This window comes from Lepisma saccharinum, chromosome 4 (genome assembly GCF_977018435.1).
Source record: "Lepisma saccharinum chromosome 4, izLepSacc3.1, whole genome shotgun sequence".
Lineage (NCBI taxonomy): Eukaryota > Metazoa > Arthropoda > Insecta > Zygentoma > Lepismatidae > Lepisma > Lepisma saccharinum.
Window position 1 is genome coordinate 109,400,595 of NC_139232.1, and position 19,029 is coordinate 109,419,623.

Below are 19,029 nucleotides of genomic sequence, written 5' to 3' on the forward strand. Positions count from 1 at the left end.
CTCCACGAGACGAGACAGGCCAAAGTCTCGTCTGGTGGGCAACACTATTCATAATAATTAGGAAACTCAAGAACAGTCGCCTATCTAAATTGAAGCTAACTGTACGTAGCACATGTGATTGTGTTCAGACTTTTAACTTCAGAGTACTGCAAACTTGTCTTTCCACTTTTCTTCAAGTGCGTGGCTAGGGAAGCTCGAACGGATCATTGGACACCCCTCTTTGGAAATTGGATTCGTTAATTTGATTGTTAAGAAATGTAATATTTATGATAGTAGAGTTAATACAAATAATAATATTAATAAATATAACAGTGATTATAGTATACCAGCAGGATTACCGAAGAAACAAACAAAAGTTAGCTCGAAAAGTAGAGTGACAAGATTCAGAAATCAGGTCACAACTAAATGTTTTCGTATTGCACTACTTAATTCAAAGAATGCATATTTCCATGAAATATTTTTTTAAATTTCAATAACAGAATTTTTATCACTAAATTTAATTTCGTGATTAAAATTCTATTTAAACTTTAAGAAGATTTTACGAAAAATTGATTAAAAAATCTACGGTATATTAGTCATTATGTATGTTCATGTCACTTATCTGGTATATCGAGAAGTCTCCTCAAGGATATATACTGCTGGACAAAAAAAAAACGGACACCTTAATATTTGACATCTGAATTGCAATTATTTATTATTTTATTGTATTGGATTGATTTGGTGTTTTAAGTCCACTTTATGCACAGTAAGGCTAATTTGGACTAGACCTACAGTTTAAAGTGGGATCCGAACCACTATGTGCCTCCACCGGGTATCGAACCCGGGACCCCTTGATTACAAGGCAACGACGCTACCACTGCGCCATCGGGAAGGCCCTTTATTTTATTCTAATTTGACTTATTAACAATTCTGCTTCGGAGGCTAACTAAATGTTTCAGAAATTATTGGAAATAAGAAAACCTGAATATATTCAACAGAGAACAAATTATTATATAAATTACGCAGCACTAATAATTTATGCGTTATCACAAAAAAAATGCAAGTGACCGGTTTATTTTGTCCAGCAGTGTAGTAATAATAATAATTAATAATAATAAGTACAACCTAAGTAGTTTATAATTATAATTAATCTAGTATTCGTTGTTGTTATTACTGTGATTACTACTTATGTTACACTTGTATCAATGGCCTGACGTACCTAAAGTATACGTTAAGTGCATCACAGATACACACAGTTACAGGTGTAGTAAACATTTGTAAACGAGAAATACCATACATGAGCGTAATAAGTTTCCTTTCATTAGCGTCTACCAAACCTTTCACAATTTTATACACCACCGTTTCCCAATTTTCGTCCTCTACTGTTTTCCTCCTTTCTTGTCCCTTTACTTCCACATTTTCCATTATAATTTCCTTTCTTCATTCTATTAAGTTTTTTGTCATTGCAGTTACGTTTTTTGCCTTGCTGTTTAATCATTTTCGGTGTTTACATCCTTTCTCGCTTTTTTTATTCAATTTCCATTTAATTTTCCACGTTCGTCGGTTCATAGTGTTGCCAGGTCAAAAATGAACATTTGTATTGAATAATTCCCGAAACTTTACCAGATCATGTTCATAAATGCTTGTCTACTCTGAAATACCTTTTATTTCTTTGCCATAGTACACTTTGTGCACAATAGAACAAATTCTTATTAAGCGAGCGCGTTGTTAATTAAATATAAAACGGGAACATCCTCTTTTCTTCTTCTTCTTTTTCCGATGAATTGGACGAAACTGTGGGGTGAGAGATTGTGCGTCGGTTTCCACTTGCTATTTATCAAGCTAATAAAACAGGCAAATTAAGGGTAATTACAGTTTGGAGAGCTAAAAGATTATTAAGGTCACTCACATACCAAGCCCCATTTTCTCCTGAGACAAGGGAGGGGGAGAATTAAGCGCACAAACGTTGGGGAGAGAGGGGGCAGCTTCTGTAATGCTTGACATATTTGGTTTTTAACAACTAAAATCGAGGGAGAAAGAAAATGCAGTCAGAGCTCTCTTCCCTGTCTTTTTTCCTCTCTGCCAAAACTCGCTTTCCATGACCTAATTTGTTCCAAATCGCATAAGCTTCTTACTGCCCCTGGAGAGCGAAGTTATTCTCGTAACAAGCTAGTTATAAGAATTTATTTTTCGGCTGCATAAGTTTATACCGTTCGCAGGCCGTGTGAGCGGATTCAGGAAATTGACTGACGTTTTATTCCATTGGGATGGAAGAAAAATCGTTTTCCTTCCCTCTGTTAACAATCACGGCAAAGCTGAAAAGTGTGCAAGGGCAAGATATTTTGAATCATCACTAAAGGTAGTCCAATATCCCTAACGGAGGTCTTGCTTTCGTTCTTCATATTAATGAGTGTTTGTGCCATGCTTCAGTTTTAATTCGTGTTAAAAACATATATTATTGGTTATATTTAGGGTGTTTCTAACATGTCACCATGTACTGTTCATAATATTTTTATTTTTTTTCATTTTATAAGACGATTCCTCCTCCGTGGCCGTACGGTCTAAGGCGCTGTGCTTTGGACTCAGACTGCGGGACGACATGGGTTCGAGTCCGCCTGGGTTCAGTCTCTGGGTTCTAGGCCTGTATATAGGATCGGTGGCAACCCACCATCGTGAGGAAATTGAGGAGCTACGAGTGAATAGCGTAACCCGGTCTCGGAAATCTCCTACAACGGCTGAGGGTTCGACGTGCTGACCCCACGTCACCCTATAACCGATGGAAGAACTCCACACCTCTTGGATAGGATTGTGGGAGAGAGACTGGCAGTCGGTATAGGCCAAGGTCCTTCTAGGGCTGTAGAGCCACTGGTTATATTATTATTATTATTATTTATAAGACAAGAAATAATTTGTATAAAACACTTTACCGCAAAGAAAACAATGGTTTTGTAAAATGCTTAGCAATATTTTTATGTTACATACTTTCATGTTTTACATCGTAATTTGGTATTTTAGAGTGTAAAAGCATGCACATTTCTACATTCTTAGGTTAAAAAAAAGCCTTTATAGCAAAACAGAAAAAAATATTTAATCTACTACATAATAGTTTAATTACACCTAACAAATCGCGTTTTAAGACCACACTGACGTAATTTGTGGCCGATACAAATAGGGCAGGAATAAACAATCATCGCATGATCATTTTGTCCTACAAATGTGAAAACGTCTAAGTAGTTTCGTTTGTGGCCACATGCGGCGCTCTAACCTGGCAAGACATGCAGCGTCACATAGCGTATAATTTATGAACTTTGTCGGAACCTGGCCTGGCCTGACCAACTACATGGAAGTTATTTTCATTTCATGGAACTATTTTCTAGGGCCTTGCCTTGTAATCAAGAGATCCCGGGTTCGAAAGCCAGTGGAGGCACATAGTGGCTCGGATCCTACTTTAAACTGTAGATCAAGTCCCAATTAGCCTATCTGTGCACAAAAATGGACTTCAACAAAACGCAAACAATCATTTGCGTAATACTTATCTGTGTAAATACGAGACGTAAAAATGAATGATTCAAACAAATGTATTGATTCTACAATATCTAACAACAAATCGATCATTATTCTATTTAAAATTATCTCTTGTAGACTGAGATATTGAGAAATGACTAACGGGAAGACAGACGGAATAATAGATAACCTCTATTACAATACGTTAGTTTTAGATTTGTACGCCCACCAGTGGCGGTGATTGCATTCCAAAACAAGGGGGGAAAGTGCTAAAACTGGGGGGCAAAGACAGCTTACTTTCCCTAGTAGATAAGGTTTAGCATAGTGCGGGGTTAACTGCCCCCCTTGCCTCCCCTAATCGCCGCCACTGACGCCCACTATTCATTTGGTTAATCGCGAAAGTGGGAAGTTGATGACATAAGAGAATTGCCATAAAGAAACATGTAACAGTATTCGAACCCATGCTCCTCCTGGCTTTGCCGTGCGCTATTTAACCACTACACAACAATCTTTGCAGTTTAATGTTAACAAAGATATTAATTATTTCTTTTCTTTAAAAAAAATCATTAAAATTCCACTTTTTACATGTGAAAGCGCTTGTAAGTAAATCAGTGGTTTCGTAACTAGATAACTAGAGTTTAACGGAGGTTAAAAAATATAAACTTGAATGCATAAAAAAATAGTAGTTTAGTTCGATTGGTTTACAATATCATTCAAAAACACCTGACACAATCCCTTTTCGCTAACCTCTACGTAAGTTCATAGAAAATAAAAATAAAAAATATTACCTTGATAGGCAGGCACCGGAGGGATTCGAACCCTCGATCTCCTGTTTACTAGACAGGCGCTTTAACCAACTAAGCCACGGCGCCACACCTTTCCGTTTTTCCACTATGCTTCATTCTTCACGAGTTGGGACTCTGTGTTGCGTGAACATCTGCATATGAGCAGACACACTTCAACGACACCACTGATGGTGGATTCGTGTATTCAGGTCAAGTTGAAACATGTTTTGAATGACGGGCAGGGGAATCGAGTCGATTTAGAGTGGAATGTGTAAATATACAAAAATTTTGTAAATGAGCATTAGGTCAATAGAGACTGCTGATTGTCGTGATGAATTGATGATAGAACTGGAAGAAACCGGATTGACGAATAGCGTTAAAGGCAAGGTTATTAGAAGTATCGTTAAAGGTACCATATTTTCAGAAAGTAATATCCGTAGAGGGGGAACTCACTTAATCCACGAATCTGGATTCAGGGTTTTAGAAGCTGGTTAAAATATCCCGACCGCTACAATTGTAATCTATTTCTTTCCATAGTTTATTCTTGGTTTGTCCTTCACTGTTGAAACTGCTGTAAACAATCCACTGACATTGAAACCATTAGGCTTTGAATTATGCATCCTGCACATGTAGCTATCATGGCCGTATTTAGGGATTCTAGGATTCAAACCCCCCCCACCACCACCCCGCGAAACTTCTCTCATGTTGGATTAATATAAGTTCAGAAACCAAAATCTGTAACTCATTTTCAAAAAAAATATTTGAAACTTCACAAAAATACAACAGAGATACGATGTTGAAGCGATTGAGCAAAAATGTCATACATTTGGAAAACTGAAACCTGATCGAAACAGGATTTATTCTCGGAATAGCAATCCATCCACGACCTCTTCATTTTCACTTCTGCTGTGTTGTTCCTGGGTTAGACTGAACATTTCCTTAGGATTGTCCCAAAATTCCCTTTCCAACTTTAAGTTCCCTGTTCGATAACGTTTTAAATTCTCCTTGATAGCAGTTCAAACCTAGCATCTCCAGCTTGCCGATGTAGCACATACATTTTACCTATATGCGGCTCCATAAAACACACAGTAGCGTACGCAGGATTTCGTCAAGGGGGGGGTTATTTCTAAAACTTTCTCCAAATTCACATTACCTTTGATTTATTATACTTTAATTAAATAATAATAATCACAATTAATTAATAATACTTATAATTAATTAATTACCTGAATTACTACTAATAATACCACTACTACTATTATGTAGTAGAGATCTACATAAATATACCATTTATGGAAACAATAGAAGTAAATTACTTTCTAATCATTCAATTTTTATCAAATCCTGGGAGCTTTTTTTTGTTTTTGTTTTTGTTTTTGTTTTTGTTTTTTGTCTGGTCAACGAGGTGAGACATTTTAAGGGTGAAGAAAATCCATAAAACAAGAATATATATTAAAATAAATTGAAATAATGAAAGTATGGAACTCATCCAAGAAGCTGCGGTGGTCTGGTCGGTAGAGCATCTGAGAATCACGCGGGAGATCCGGATTCGATTCCCGAAATTGGTTGGAATTTTTCCGGCTTCTTCCCCGCATAAATGTCCCCGATAATTCACATCTGGATTGTCTCACTGTTCTTACCAACAAAACATTTTACAATAGTTAAGCTTATTGTCGTTTGAATAATTGTCTAGTCAACAAGGTGAGACATTTTAAAGAGAGACAGTCAAACGTGCTGCGGTAAATAATACAATGGGAAGGCAGACTGGTGACTGTATTCTTGTCCGCCTAGCCTTTGTCTATACATTAGCCTCTAACAACGAACCAAGAACTTTCTTTAGTTAATTCTCATTGTTCACACAAAAAAAATACATGTTCGTTGAACACTGGCGTACGTAGAGTCATGGCCGATGGTTAGAGGCACATACTTTTGGTAAATAAAAAAGCAAAATTTCAGTATAAAAACAGAGTCAATTTCGGGTTCAAAAGCTGTAAATAAAATGAAATTTCGCTGTTATTGCGGTGAAAAAGCGGTATATAAAATTACATTTTGGTTTTAAAAATGTGAATATAATCCCAAATCCCAGATAGCATGTAAGTTAACTGCAAGTTAAACCGACATTCGATTTAACTTGCAGTTAACTTACGTGCTATCTGGAATTTGATTTAAAAACTGCACTATTACACAAAATAAACATATCCCTTCTAATAGCACATTAAATCATTACCAGAATATTAAGTTTATTCCTGTATAAAGGATTCCATTTTTGCTTTTGAAATATTTACAGCAAAATTAATCAAATTTCCGTGAATTGCATAACACATAGGATACTTCAGACTTCAGAAAGTGTCGCGTCGGTATATAAACGGTAAATTTCGTGTTTAAGAGTCTATTTCGCATTTTGCCGGTCATTTCGCATCATTTCGTGACAAAACAGGGTAGGAAAATGCACCTCACACCTTTCAGAAAGCTTAAATATTAACATTGCAATGTGTTATTTCAAATTTCGTTTTCTTTTTGTCAAAAACGAAATATGCATGCCTCTACCGATGATGCTACAGCCCCTACCAAAAATTTGAGAAAATCAGAATTTTCAAATAAAAATCCGTTAAGAACATTAAAAAATCAAAATGTGTAAATACGATACCTCTTTTAAAGTGAGTCCCGATTACCATTTTTGTCTTTGAATACAATTTTAATAGACTGAAAAGCTCCAAAAATACGAAATATTTTATTATGCATCCTGCCCTCCAAAACGAAGCCATGTATTATCCACATTTACTATTCCGGCCCCTCCCCCCCAAAAAAACTGCGTACGCCAGAGTATTGAACATTGTTGCAACTGAAATACAAAACATCTTATTTCTCTTTTAAATCATAGTTACCCTCATATTTCACTTTCAAGAACTTGTGCTAATTTTCAAGGCATCACTCTGAAAGACGCGTGTGCTTGCAATGCTGTGCTTTTCTCCATGCTACATGGAAATAATAATTCAAATTATTATTATTATTATTAGTGGTAGTAGTAGTAGTAGTAGTAGTAGTAGATGTAGTAATAGTAATAGTATTGTCCCAGATCTTTGACTGTGGTAAATTGGCCATTTAAAATTTTTTCCACAGCATTTTTCATAATATTTCACAAGCTCAAGGGGGGGGGGTTTAAACCCCGTAACCCCCCCCCTTGCGTACGCCACTGAAAACACACACCTGTATAATGCATAGTGGTGGTACAGTGGGATCCATGCGCATTACCGTGCAAATTATCACCATGTTCGTGCTCATTATTTGACCCAATAACAGCTTCAAGAATTAAAAGAAAGCTCAAAACAAGCTGTTGACAACTTCTGCACCAGCATACATAAGAATCCATCGCTTTAAAACACACAGGATGTGAGAGAAAAATTAATGAAAATAGTCACGGACAATTTGCACGGTAATGCTCATGGATCCCACTGTACATTATGCTGTTTGGTAAGTATAGGAACGATTATGATGAGCACCGGTCCAACTTTTATTGCAAGTTACAAAATAGCAGAACGTTTGTTATTTTTGTTGTTATCAACAGAAAAGAAAACGTCAGTTGGTTAGTATTCGAACAGAATAGGCAAAGAAAAACTGCGTTAGTATATGGTTTCACACTTTTCAAAATTCTAAAAATTAAGTTTTATGTGACACGCGAAACAATGAAAACTTTATGACTAAAATTTCCATGTAACTTTTAGTCTTGAAGGTATCTAATATATAACAAAGTATAATAACTGTGCAGTTTAGTACCCACTGTATGAAACGTTAAAAAACAAAAAAACAAAAAAACAAAAAAACTTGTTCTGGATATTCACTCATCTGCTGGATTGAGTAAGTCTCCTCGAAGATATAACAATAATAATAATAATAATGTAATAAAATTTGTTTATTATTCTGAAATGTTAATTATTATTGGTATTATTTATATTATTCAAATTTGTAGCGATGCCCATAGGAACAATTATAAGTGAACCCCACCCTCCACCCCTTCAGAATTTTTTACCTGCCTACGCCTATTGTCTACCTGAAGACGAGAGGTGTTCTCTCGAAACGTAGCGTTAGAATAGGTGTAAGTAGTAAAAGACAATGGGTAATGTCCAATTAACACTGCATTCTAATATATTAATCACAGAAGAATACCCATGCCCAAATCAAGACTCATCACAGCTTCAGAATAAACGAGTAAAGTTAGAAACGCGCCATGAAAAGTTTCCATTATAACAGGAGAGAGAATTTCTCATCTATTTCTGAGACATTCGATGTAGACAAATACATGCATGGAAATGAAGGATTAAAATTATATTAACAAACTGCAAATGCAGTTCAAAAAACAACAATAGATATGTTCACGTCCCGATTGTGGTCAGAACAAATTCGGGACAAGAAATTAAAGGAAAGGGTCCCGACGAAATCTGGACGTCTGTTAGGTTTTTTGAGGGAAAACAAACCTTCGACAAATCAAACAATGCTGGTAAATAGAAATATAGCCACTCGAGGAGGAAGACTGAATCAAACACCATTGTAAGATATAATGTAAATGAGAACTATAATAATTATATTGCTGTGTCTAGTTCTGGACAAATTGTACTATTCTTAGAACAGATTTTTCTACTTCTTTCGACATATTGTTTCGACATATGTACCAGGTGGTTATAATTAAAGTGACGGTGTTCAGAGTGGTACAGCACGGGCTGTAATGAGAGTAGCAGTCTGAAACTTCGTAGATATGCTAATGAAGCAATGCGCTCGCGAATTATGCCAAAAAAATTAGTTCCAATTCTCGCCACCAGGGTAAAAAACGGCGCTGTAAGCAGTCAAAACGTGGAATTTTCCATAACTCTGACGTCAAAGTCGGTGAAATTGCCTAACCATTGTGTGAGCTCCCTGGTTGTTGTTGGTGACGCTTGTTGCTTTTTCCTTTAGTAATGTTCATGTAATTCGAATAGTGAAATTGTAGCGATATTTTATTACAAAGAGTTTTGTTATCTGCGATTTATAGTGTTTTTCCTGTAACTATACCAAGTTTTGACTGCTTACAGCGCCATTTTTACCCTGGTGGCGAGAATTGGAACTATTTTTTTTTTTCATAATTCGCGAGCGCATTGCTTCATTAGCATATCTACGAAGTTTCAGACTGCTACTCTCATTACAGCCCGTGCTGTACCACTCTGAACACCGTCACTTTAATTATAACCACCTGATATTACAATTATTCCAGTACTAGAAACATGACTAGCACTATAGAGTTCTTGATTTTAGGAACGTATGTTCCTTGGTCAAAAATTAATCGCTAAAAATATAATAAAAAGTATTATATATTACTCGTACAAATTCATACACACAATCTCACAAAAATGTGAAATTACGCTGCAACGTATAGGCCTATTAAGTTTTTAAAATCCTATGACTTCTACTATTTCTTGAAAGTATTGTTGACAACTATGGTTCATAATTATAAATATATACACAATTTTTGTGGTATATAACGGGATACAGAGTGTAATAATATAAATTAGGTTTACTTTCATTGGTTGTTCTTAACCACACGTTGTTGATATTAAATGGTTGGTATACAGCTTCTCATCCAAGTCATGTCTTTCACATTGAAGCCTCGATTAAATACCAATTTTATTGTCATAAACAAATAACTTCGTAGGCTTTCAGTGCGTAACTTTCAGCGCATAAGCAGCGTTATAAATTTTATCTTGCCCGTTTCCTGTTTCAATATGTATAACTTCTTTATCAGAACACAAATCTTGAAACGAGGTCTTCAAAAGAACTTCATTACTGTAAGATATGCTTCAATCTGAACCAATAAAGAATGTGTAATATATGGTGTTTAATATTTCTTTCTGTTAGAGCAAAATTTCACAATCTTCAACCTATATCTAACGGCGAGTTACGTTACGTTAGTTTTAAATTTGGATGTGAGATTTTGAATTTCAAGTCCTTCGTTAGCCTATCCACAGTAGTCCAGTATAGCATAGCGCTATTTATGATGCACAGACTACAACACAATATACGTAGATCTACGGAGCGGCTTTCAATCTAGGTTCACGTAGCCCTCTAGGATTTCTACATCTGAGATTGTGGGTGGCAAGTGCCTTCTTTTGTTTTATGTTTCTTCTGTAGAGATACACCGCAAGTATTAGCACGAGAATTGCTGCACAGGCCAAGGCTACAATCCCCAATATCAGTCCGGTGGATGCTCCCACTGTTGTCACCCCATCTTCTTCATTTTCCACCAGCGCGCCGATTTCCTCCATCCCTGAGCCGTCGCAAAATACTTGACCATTCCTGGTCAACCAGTGCACCATTCTTTTGCCCTTCGCCCACGATGGGGATGAACATCTGAAAAAAGAAAGAATTGCGTGATGTAAAGAAAGACAGTCCCCTACCGGTGAGTTATGACCCAATTGCTTACTGTGTTCTGATGATGTAATCTCGGTCAAAGTGAACTTATGTTCATAAAAACTGATACAGAGCCCAATGCGGAAGTATAATACGACCGACCACATAAAAACGAATATGTAGTTGCTCAAGTATTTTCAAATAAATCAAATTAATGTAATATTTAACAAACTCAGAGATCGAGATGAATAAGTACGTTGCTTTTACATGAAGATTATCAAGTGTTCCTTCGTCTTTTAAAAAATATGTTGTTTTTTTTCATTTAGTATATATGGACAGGATAACTACATAATTTGTATTTATGTCCAGATATTATTAGAATGATTAAATCAAGAAGACTTAGATGGGCAGACCATGTGGCACGAATGGGAGAGGAAAGAAGAGCCTACAAGATTCTTGTTGGGAAACCTGATGGTAAGAAACCTATAGGAAAACAAAGACGGAGATGGAGAGATAACGTGAGATGGAACTAAAGAAAATCGGTAGGGATGGAAAAGAGTGGATAGATCTTGCTCAGGATAGAGACAGATCGAAGGCCTGTGTTGCTGCAGCCATAAACCTTCGGGTTTATGAATGCCAAAGAGTTAGTTAGTTAGTTATATATGAACAGTAACACTAGTAAAGGAGTATTTTACTCTAAGTTCAGATTTCAGAGCCTCGTTAGTATGCAAATGCAGTCCAGGGTGTACTACGTGGAAGTGAGGTTGACATTTGCGTTCTTTGGAAAGGGTCACCCTAGAAGTTGATGGATTCTACACGTGGAACATAGATCTAAAGTAGGATACACGTATTACTGGAATAAACTTGGTACTTTGATACTGGAAATACTGAGCATGGAATCGGACATACCTCATATCTTTAAGAGTGCACGAGATGTTCGAATCGCAGTCGCTAGTGTTGTATATCATGGGGACTAAGATGGTGATCATCCACTGAAGCTCACAGGTGCAACTCCAAGGGTTTTTCTGCAAATCTATCACAGTGAGATCCTCCCAGTGTGCCAGACCTTTGGCTAGTGACGTCAGCGAATTTCCACTGAAATTTAGCTGGAAAGTAGAAATAAGAACTAAAGTGGTACTCCTCCAACGTAACTAAACATTAATGCATTTTGGAATTATTATAATGATATTAAAGGTATTATTGTTAAGGTGATGGTTACAGAACAGAGTACTTATAAAATTGATTTGAAGTATAAATTGTAGAGTGGAAATAAAATCCGGGCTAAGTGCCAAATCATCAAACTTTCGGTTCTGATTCGAAAAGTGTGCTATGTGCCGAGCCCAATATGCTGTGCAGTGTGCTATCTGAAATGTGTATTGTTCGTAGTGCACAATGTAGCCAGTAAAATGCGTTCCACCGGCTGTGGAATGTAACAGTTCAACAGTTTTTCTTCGTTTTCTCGGAATTCCAGTTTTGGCACTTAGCCCGGTTTTTATTTCCACTCTACAATTGTGTAAGTTACAGAGTCCTACATTTTTCTCTTGTTAAAATATTAAAAAGATACAAGAAGCTAATTTTGTTTATTTTACACAAGAAACAAATTTAGGACTATTATTTTTGAATGTCCATATTTTTTGTATATTTCACGGTTATTAACGTAGGTTAAATAGTAAAAATAACCAAGAAAGAGTTAATTGTGTAACAGTTGTTCCCACGATTCCAAGAGTAATTCATCGTGCTAATTCGTTGAAAATCATTTACGATCTTTTCTTTCTATTTTATCAACATCTAAAGTGAATAATATAAGCGGCAGATGGTGTGTCTGAATTAGGACAAGTAGAAAAAAATGGGCTAATAGAGGAAATTAGATTAATAGTTACACATACTTTTTATAATATGGGGTTTCTAATAAGTATGTGAAACACCTAATTCGGGCCCACCATCCGCCGCTCAATAGTATCACGGATTCTTGACACAATTAAAACATGCGCATATGTTATCAAACGATAAGTTTTCCATTAGAACAGCCTACATACCATACGTCGTGACGACAATTGAAGGACATGAACAATATAGTATGTAGATAAAAGTAACTGTTAATGGATTTAGACATCCAATGCAACTTCCACTAACCAACGGAAGAACTGAAGAATTGGAAATACAGTAGTACTGACGTTATTGTGAACTCTTTCACGTCGTTATTGACTTTGATTGATTGACTTGGTTTGTTTTCCTTCCACTTCCTGACACTTCTGGCTAATTTGCGAAGAGATGAGTGATGATATGATGAAATTGATGAGGGACTCTCACAATGAATCCGGACAAAGAACCTGGACTCGAATCCGGGACTCTGGAGTTGTAGTTCAAGTTGTTATATCACTGTATGATGGCATACTGCATCTCGCAGTGGATTCGCTTCAAGTTTTTGCTTGCAGCTAATGCAAATATACCCTCAGACACTTCCATTTTCTTATGTTCAAACTACTCTAGCTTGGTTAGAAATCGGTTGGTTCATTGAACTCTCCTACCTAACTATTGCCTATTTTTTTTGGGGGGGGGGCAGGAAAAGCTCTTACCTTGACTCATTCTCATCTAATAGGTAGGTAGGTGCCGGAGCTTGCCCCGAGTTGATACCTTCCTGGAGATGAGGTCTGCTCGAAAGGGTTATTAAGCTATTAAGCACGTTCTTATGTTCCACTTACCACTTTCAAAGTCCATGTTTTCTGGCTGTGGTCCTCTCCCCACATCATGTCCTTGTGGACGGAGGTGAGGTTGGGGTTGGAGAAGCAGTGGAGCTCCACCAGAGAGTGGAACCCTCCGAACGTCGCCTGCCCGATGCTCTTGAGGAACGGCATCCTGCTGATGTTGAGCTGCTCCAGAGACTGGAGGCCATGGAATGACTTGGAATCCAGCTGCTCGATGAGGTTCTCGTCGAAATTCAGCTGGAGAAGAGTCGGTAGCAAGCCCAGCGCTGCTGGAACCGTTGTGAACTGGTTACCCGAAAGGTCCAGGACGTCCAGTTCTGGAAGCCCCCTGGCGACTTCTTCAGGGAAACTGTCGAGTGTTGTGTAAGACAGGTTCAGCACCTGGAATAACAAATATTTGATTGGATTTTATTTACTTCGCGTTTCTGCCACTTTAGGCTAATTTAGAAGGTGAGAATGAACGGTGATAAGATGAACATATGCAGACGACACAACACAATTCCTAGAGGATTATTCTGGCTGCAGATCCAGACACCAGAGCCTCGTTAGTCTGCAACAATACAGTCCAAGGTGTACTACGTGGAAGTAAGGTTGACATTTGGGTGTCTTTGGAAAGGGTCATCCCTTACACACCTGAAATTAGAAATAAATGTTACATAAGCTGCATGGTTCGATACCCGGTGGAGCCACATAGATTCGGATCCAATTTTTTTATTAATTATTTTATTATTATTATTAACATTAACTTTTATGAGAATATTTTATTTTATTTGTTCTTTGAGGGCTCATTAGTTCCTACTTTATTCGTAATTTTATTGTAGGTCCAGTCATGGTTAGCCTATACGTGGATAAAGCGGACTGAAAACAAAACTCAAATTCAAAATATAAGTTCTATGATTTTGCGACCGTAGTTCTGTGTTGTATTTTCAAAAATATAGCCCTTTTCCCGGCAGTTTCCGAGAATGCCATCTTATGTAATTGAAAATACATTTTCAACGTTTTCACAGTAACCAACTTGCGGGTTAACAAATGAGGGGTGGTCAAAATGTTCGTGACTTAAGGTTTAAATATTGAAGAAAACAAAAATTATGTTTTCTTCATTTATAAACGAACATGCTCGATTGCTGATCGAACATGCAGAGAGAAACTGTAAAGAACACTCCCAGGAAGTGGTATACAAAATGAAAAATATAATTATTTGTGTTGAAATGGCAAACACCGTGCTCTTTTTCTACCATCTGGACAACGTAATTGCCGGAAATGCATAACCAAAAGATCAGAGAGGGGTTCAACCGGTTAGAGATTTGTGAATTCTAACGATGGATAATATGATTGATATTGGGGACCGTTTTTGCTATTAAAAGTAACACTGCAAGACTGTAAACATCATTGACAAGAGTATGTGGGAGAGAGATTACCTTCAAGTTGGTTAGCTTGGGAACAAGCACAGAGTTCATATGCTGAAGTGGATTCCGGTGCAGAGTCAGAACTTCAAGATTGGTCAGATCGTCGAAGACATCCCACTCGATGAACTCCAAGCGGTTGTGATCCAGGTGCAGCTCGCGCACGTTCAAGGGAAGCAGTGTTCCTTCCACGTTCTTGAACCCCCTGAAGATTCCTATCTTCAGACTGCTCGCTTCCAGCAGGTTGAACGAAAGATCCAGAGTTTGAAGAGACCTCAGCATCGAGAACGCGTTCACCGAAATGGTGGTGATGACGTTGTTCCGGAAAGAGAGTCGGATCAGTGGCAGCGAATCGAAGGGAAGGATTTCGGCGAATTGGTTGTCGTTGAAGAAGGCCTCCATGGTGTCGTACTCCGATCCCTGCGGCCAATGGTTGTGGTCGTACTGAAGCTGCATGTGTCTCGCCGTGCAGTTGATGACGAGGTGTCTGGTTGAGTTGTCCTCAGGTTCTTTGCATGTACACAAATTGCAGATCGGCTGCTCATAGTTTCCAATGACCAAGACTGGTGCAAGAAGACCTAGTAGTAACCAATATGGAGCCATCGCGAAATATCAACAACTGAAACGAAGAATATTGTTTAGAAATTACTTTTTATTTCCTTTGTCGGTAACTATATTCTGAAGCGCTTACATAGAATGAACATTATAGTAGATACCGGACTCGGCTGCTATGTAATAACCCTATCTTATGGGGGAGGGAGGTTGCCATGCTCACCACCTCTTCCAATTATAAGAAATGAAAGTAAATTCCATTGTTCTCTATGGCGTTCCCAATGTTTCCATATTACTTTTGTTCATAAAATCATAAAGGTAACATACATGGAGGAACATTAACGGGGTGGAACCATCTGTACACCTCCCCCTTGGAATCAGTGTCGGATATTGGGTTCCAAAACTGACGGGGGCAAACACAGTTTACTTCCCTTTGTAGATAAGGTTTAGCATATGTGGCAAAAGTGGCAAAAATGGGGGGCAACTGCCCTCCTACGTCCACCCTAATCGTCGTCACTGCTTGGAATGTATATTCCGACATGACACTCCGACCAGTAAGAGTGTACAATTGGTTGGTAAAGAATGTAATTTTTGTAATTATTATAATTGCAATATAACTGCTCGTACATATACAAAAAAAGCATTGATGCAACATTAATATATTTTTTAGGTTAGTGAATGATAGAATATGTGTGTGACACACACTCATGCAATAATTGGTTCTGATATTTTATGACAATTTTGTAATTATTATAATTGTTATATGGCTGCACCTTTCTTATATAATAAACAAAGAAACCAGTTATTCAATAAAAAAATGGTTTCTTGCATTTTATTAATCAAAAATGTGTGGGCCTCTGAACCCCCAACCCTTCCTCAGGTAAGTAAGTTACTTGTGTGGCACAGATAAGCTAGGAATAAGGCAGAATGAAGGTGTTATATAACTTTATTTTGTATGGTACGGAAGTAGTAATTATAATGTATAGAGAGTTAATTAAAATAATGGTGTTGTAGCGGGTAACGCCACTCGCAAAGAACGTCTTCGATCTGAAATTGATTCAACCATGCTACAAACGGTTTGAGTGGAGAACCCTGATTGCCGAAATGGTGTGTGCTGTGTTATAACATATTATGTGGAGTGCACATTGAACATGTCTAATGTATCTGCTTTTGTAAGCATTCTACGAATACATTAAACTTGTTGAGGTTTCCTTCTAAACAGTACTAAGTCTGTTTATTTGCATTGTACTTAAGTATAACATTTTAAATAAAAGATCGTTGAAATCAGATTGGAATTATACAGTAATTGACACGCCATTTTCTTATAATTGAATTTTTTGGAGTATTTCTTGCGGTACAAAATGGATCCATGAATGCTTTCACTTCCCGAATGACAATCAGTTATTATATCACTGAATATAAGACCATAGACATCGAGTATCAGACCGGTTAAGTACAGCCTAATGCCATTGGTCAACTTCAAGTATCAATACCAATATGGCCGCCGAGCTCGGTAATCTGTTAATTTACCTTTAGTTTCTATCAACGTTTTTCTGATGGTTTAGGATGTGCATCACTGTAAGGTTGGCACTAGACATCTGAAAATTTTCTGAACTTTGTTCCTGCAATACACGTATACATAGCATTTTGCACATTAGGACATGAATACTCACCTAGACCAAAATATATTCAGTAAAACTGCAGAACTACGTAATCACTGCTGGAATGGAAACTCACTTATTCTTCAAAATCACTGCATAAAGATTTTTCCTTGTGGTTCCACTTTCTGCTGTAATTTCGTCATGACCGTGTTGCGTTATCACTCATAAGCTTCCTTTCGATTACATTTGCTCGACATATCTAAGATAAGATTTCTCTCAAACCCTTTTTTCAGTCTTGCTAGTCGTAACCTCCCCTTTTTGACTTCTCAAGTGAGCATTCGGAAAATTCTACCAAATCCCACGCAGTGAATCACAAGAAATAACCTATTAATGGAACGACAAGTTTGAGCAACATGCGATTCACACCTTTAACGTAGAAGAGTCTTGCGTTTGATTCTATGATTTTCGACCTTGACCCCCTTTCATGAACATTTTTGAAACGAGCAAGGTGCTTGAAGAAGCACCACTCGACGAGAATCTGCTTTGAAGGTCTTGCTAAGCGGAGCTGCGGAGGGAGGTCGCGTCATCATGAGGAAATAATGTTTTAAGGGAGTGGGAAAGGGGGGAAATAAATAAATAAAAAAGTGATTGAAAGAGAAATTAAGGATCAAGAGAGATTAAGGGAAAGACATATTTAAGCGAGAGAAAGAGAGAAAATGAACAGAGTAATTGAAATTAAAGCAGTGAGATAGAACTTGAGTGAGTGAGTGTGTGTATGTGTATGTGGTGTGAAAAAGATACTGAAGAAGGAAATAAATTGAAACTTACTTTCAAAATAAGATTTGACGTAATTGAGCAGTTCAGTCATTTTCTATGCACATACCTGGTTTGTTCAGGTGAAGGAATTAATGCTAAGGACCAGTTTTACCCTAGTTACTATCATTACTTATATACCTCATGTAATACGTGGCTCATATGTTTTTCTTTGGTTGTTTTGTCTTTTTCTGTTACTATTCTTGTCATATCCTGTGTAAGATTTAACCTTACTTGACAGGTTGCTACTTTCTATTCCTTTTTCATATTACTTTTTCTTATTAATTTTTATATTACTTTAACACATATTATCATATTATTGTACCTTATCGATTCTATTCATTGCATATTCTGTGTAACAAACAATGTGATATTACAATACATTGTAATTGGGCATTTGCCTGTAGTGTCATGTCTTTAAATAAATAAATAAATAAATATTTTTTGTGCAAAGAGGGGAAACAGAAGAGAAGATATAGATAAAAGGATCAAGAAAAGAAAGATTAAGCACGAACAAGGCAGTTTGAGAAAAGAAGATCGAAAGCCAGGGAAGAAAGACCCATGAAAAGAGAAAGAATTAAAAGAGATACAAACAAAAGGGGAGGAAAATACTCAATTTAATCCACACTTCAAGTCTCTACACATAGATAACTATATAAATTAAAGAAGAAATGTTGCCACTTTCCAACAGATGCCAGGAATGTCATAGACGGTTTCCAAAGAACATATGAAGTTCTGTCAAATTTCAAAATATACATTAAAAAGTATTGAAACATTCAAATTTTGGCACGCTAAGCATGCATATACTTCTTAACTAGATTCATCAACACGATAATTCCAATGGAAGTTTCTTACCTTTTCTCACCAGTTACTCATTTTGTCAACAGCCACTCCTATTGATTCTCGTTATCTTCTGTAGATAATTGTATCAAGCACACGAACACTGTCAGCAAAATGGCGGATGGAAAGAATGATAAACTCTCATCAGCTCCTTCGATTGGAGAGAAATCCATGGATATTTGAGATAGCGTGTACATTATCAGTCAGTCATTTTCCTGGTATTTTCAACTCTATTTTGTTGTAGCTGGATCTTGTATGCTCAAAATAAAGTCCAAGACGAATAAAACAGTTCATGTTTTCCATTGAAATAAAAACTATCTTCAACAATAAGTTATGTTCTTAATACTTTCTGATATCTAGTAACATTAGCGGCCAATTTACGAAACTTTACTTTTAAGTAGAAACCAGATCGAAATAAATGTCCATAAATTTTCTACTTATTTCAACATTTCGATATATTCACGTCGATTCG

General features: G+C 37.0%; 1 protein-coding gene and 1 non-coding gene across 4 annotated transcripts; both read right to left on the reverse strand.

Annotated features, from left to right (window-relative positions):
* Positions 1 to 4,281: 4,281 nt before the first annotated feature.
* TRNAT-AGU (transfer RNA threonine (anticodon AGU)) lies at positions 4,282 to 4,355 on the reverse strand. The gene has a single exon. It is a non-coding gene; the product is annotated as a tRNA-Thr (tRNA).
* Positions 4,356 to 9,483: 5,128 nt separating this feature from the next.
* On the reverse strand, positions 9,484 to 18,673 carry LOC145986744 (uncharacterized). 3 transcript variants are annotated; one of them, XM_083121112.1, is made up of 5 exons: positions 18,573 to 18,673; positions 14,767 to 15,370; positions 13,346 to 13,729; positions 11,553 to 11,749; positions 9,484 to 10,643 (listed from the first exon to the last, which is right to left on the reverse strand). In XM_083121112.1, exons 2-5 carry the CDS (start codon positions 15,352 to 15,354, stop codon positions 10,322 to 10,324), a joined length of 1,491 nt encoding a protein of 496 aa, XP_082977238.1. In that variant the 5' UTR covers positions 15,355 to 15,370; positions 18,573 to 18,673; the 3' UTR covers positions 9,484 to 10,321. The 3 variants fall into 3 exon arrangements, with proteins under 3 accessions (XP_082977238.1, XP_082977237.1, XP_082977239.1); XM_083121111.1 differs by lacking the exon at positions 18,573 to 18,673 and adding an exon at positions 16,977 to 17,112; XM_083121113.1 differs by lacking the exon at positions 18,573 to 18,673 and adding an exon at positions 17,041 to 17,093.
* Between the last annotated feature and the right edge of the window lie 356 nt (positions 18,674 to 19,029).

What these genes read in the sequence shown, in the direction of transcription:
- LOC145986744 (XM_083121112.1), bottom strand. Translation starts at nt 15,354, where the DNA reads ATGGCTCCATATTGGTTACTACTAGGTCTTCTTGCACCAGTCTTGGTC. An exon ending in CCAAGCTAACCAACTTGAAG is followed by an intron (nt 13,730 to 14,766) that starts GTAATCTCTCTC and finishes TTGTTATTCCAG; the next exon opens with GTGCTGAACCTGTCTTACAC. An exon ending in TGCACTCTTAAAGATATGAG is followed by an intron (nt 10,644 to 11,552) that starts GTATGTCCGATT and finishes TTCTTTTTTCAG; the next exon opens with ATGTTCATCCCCATCGTGGG.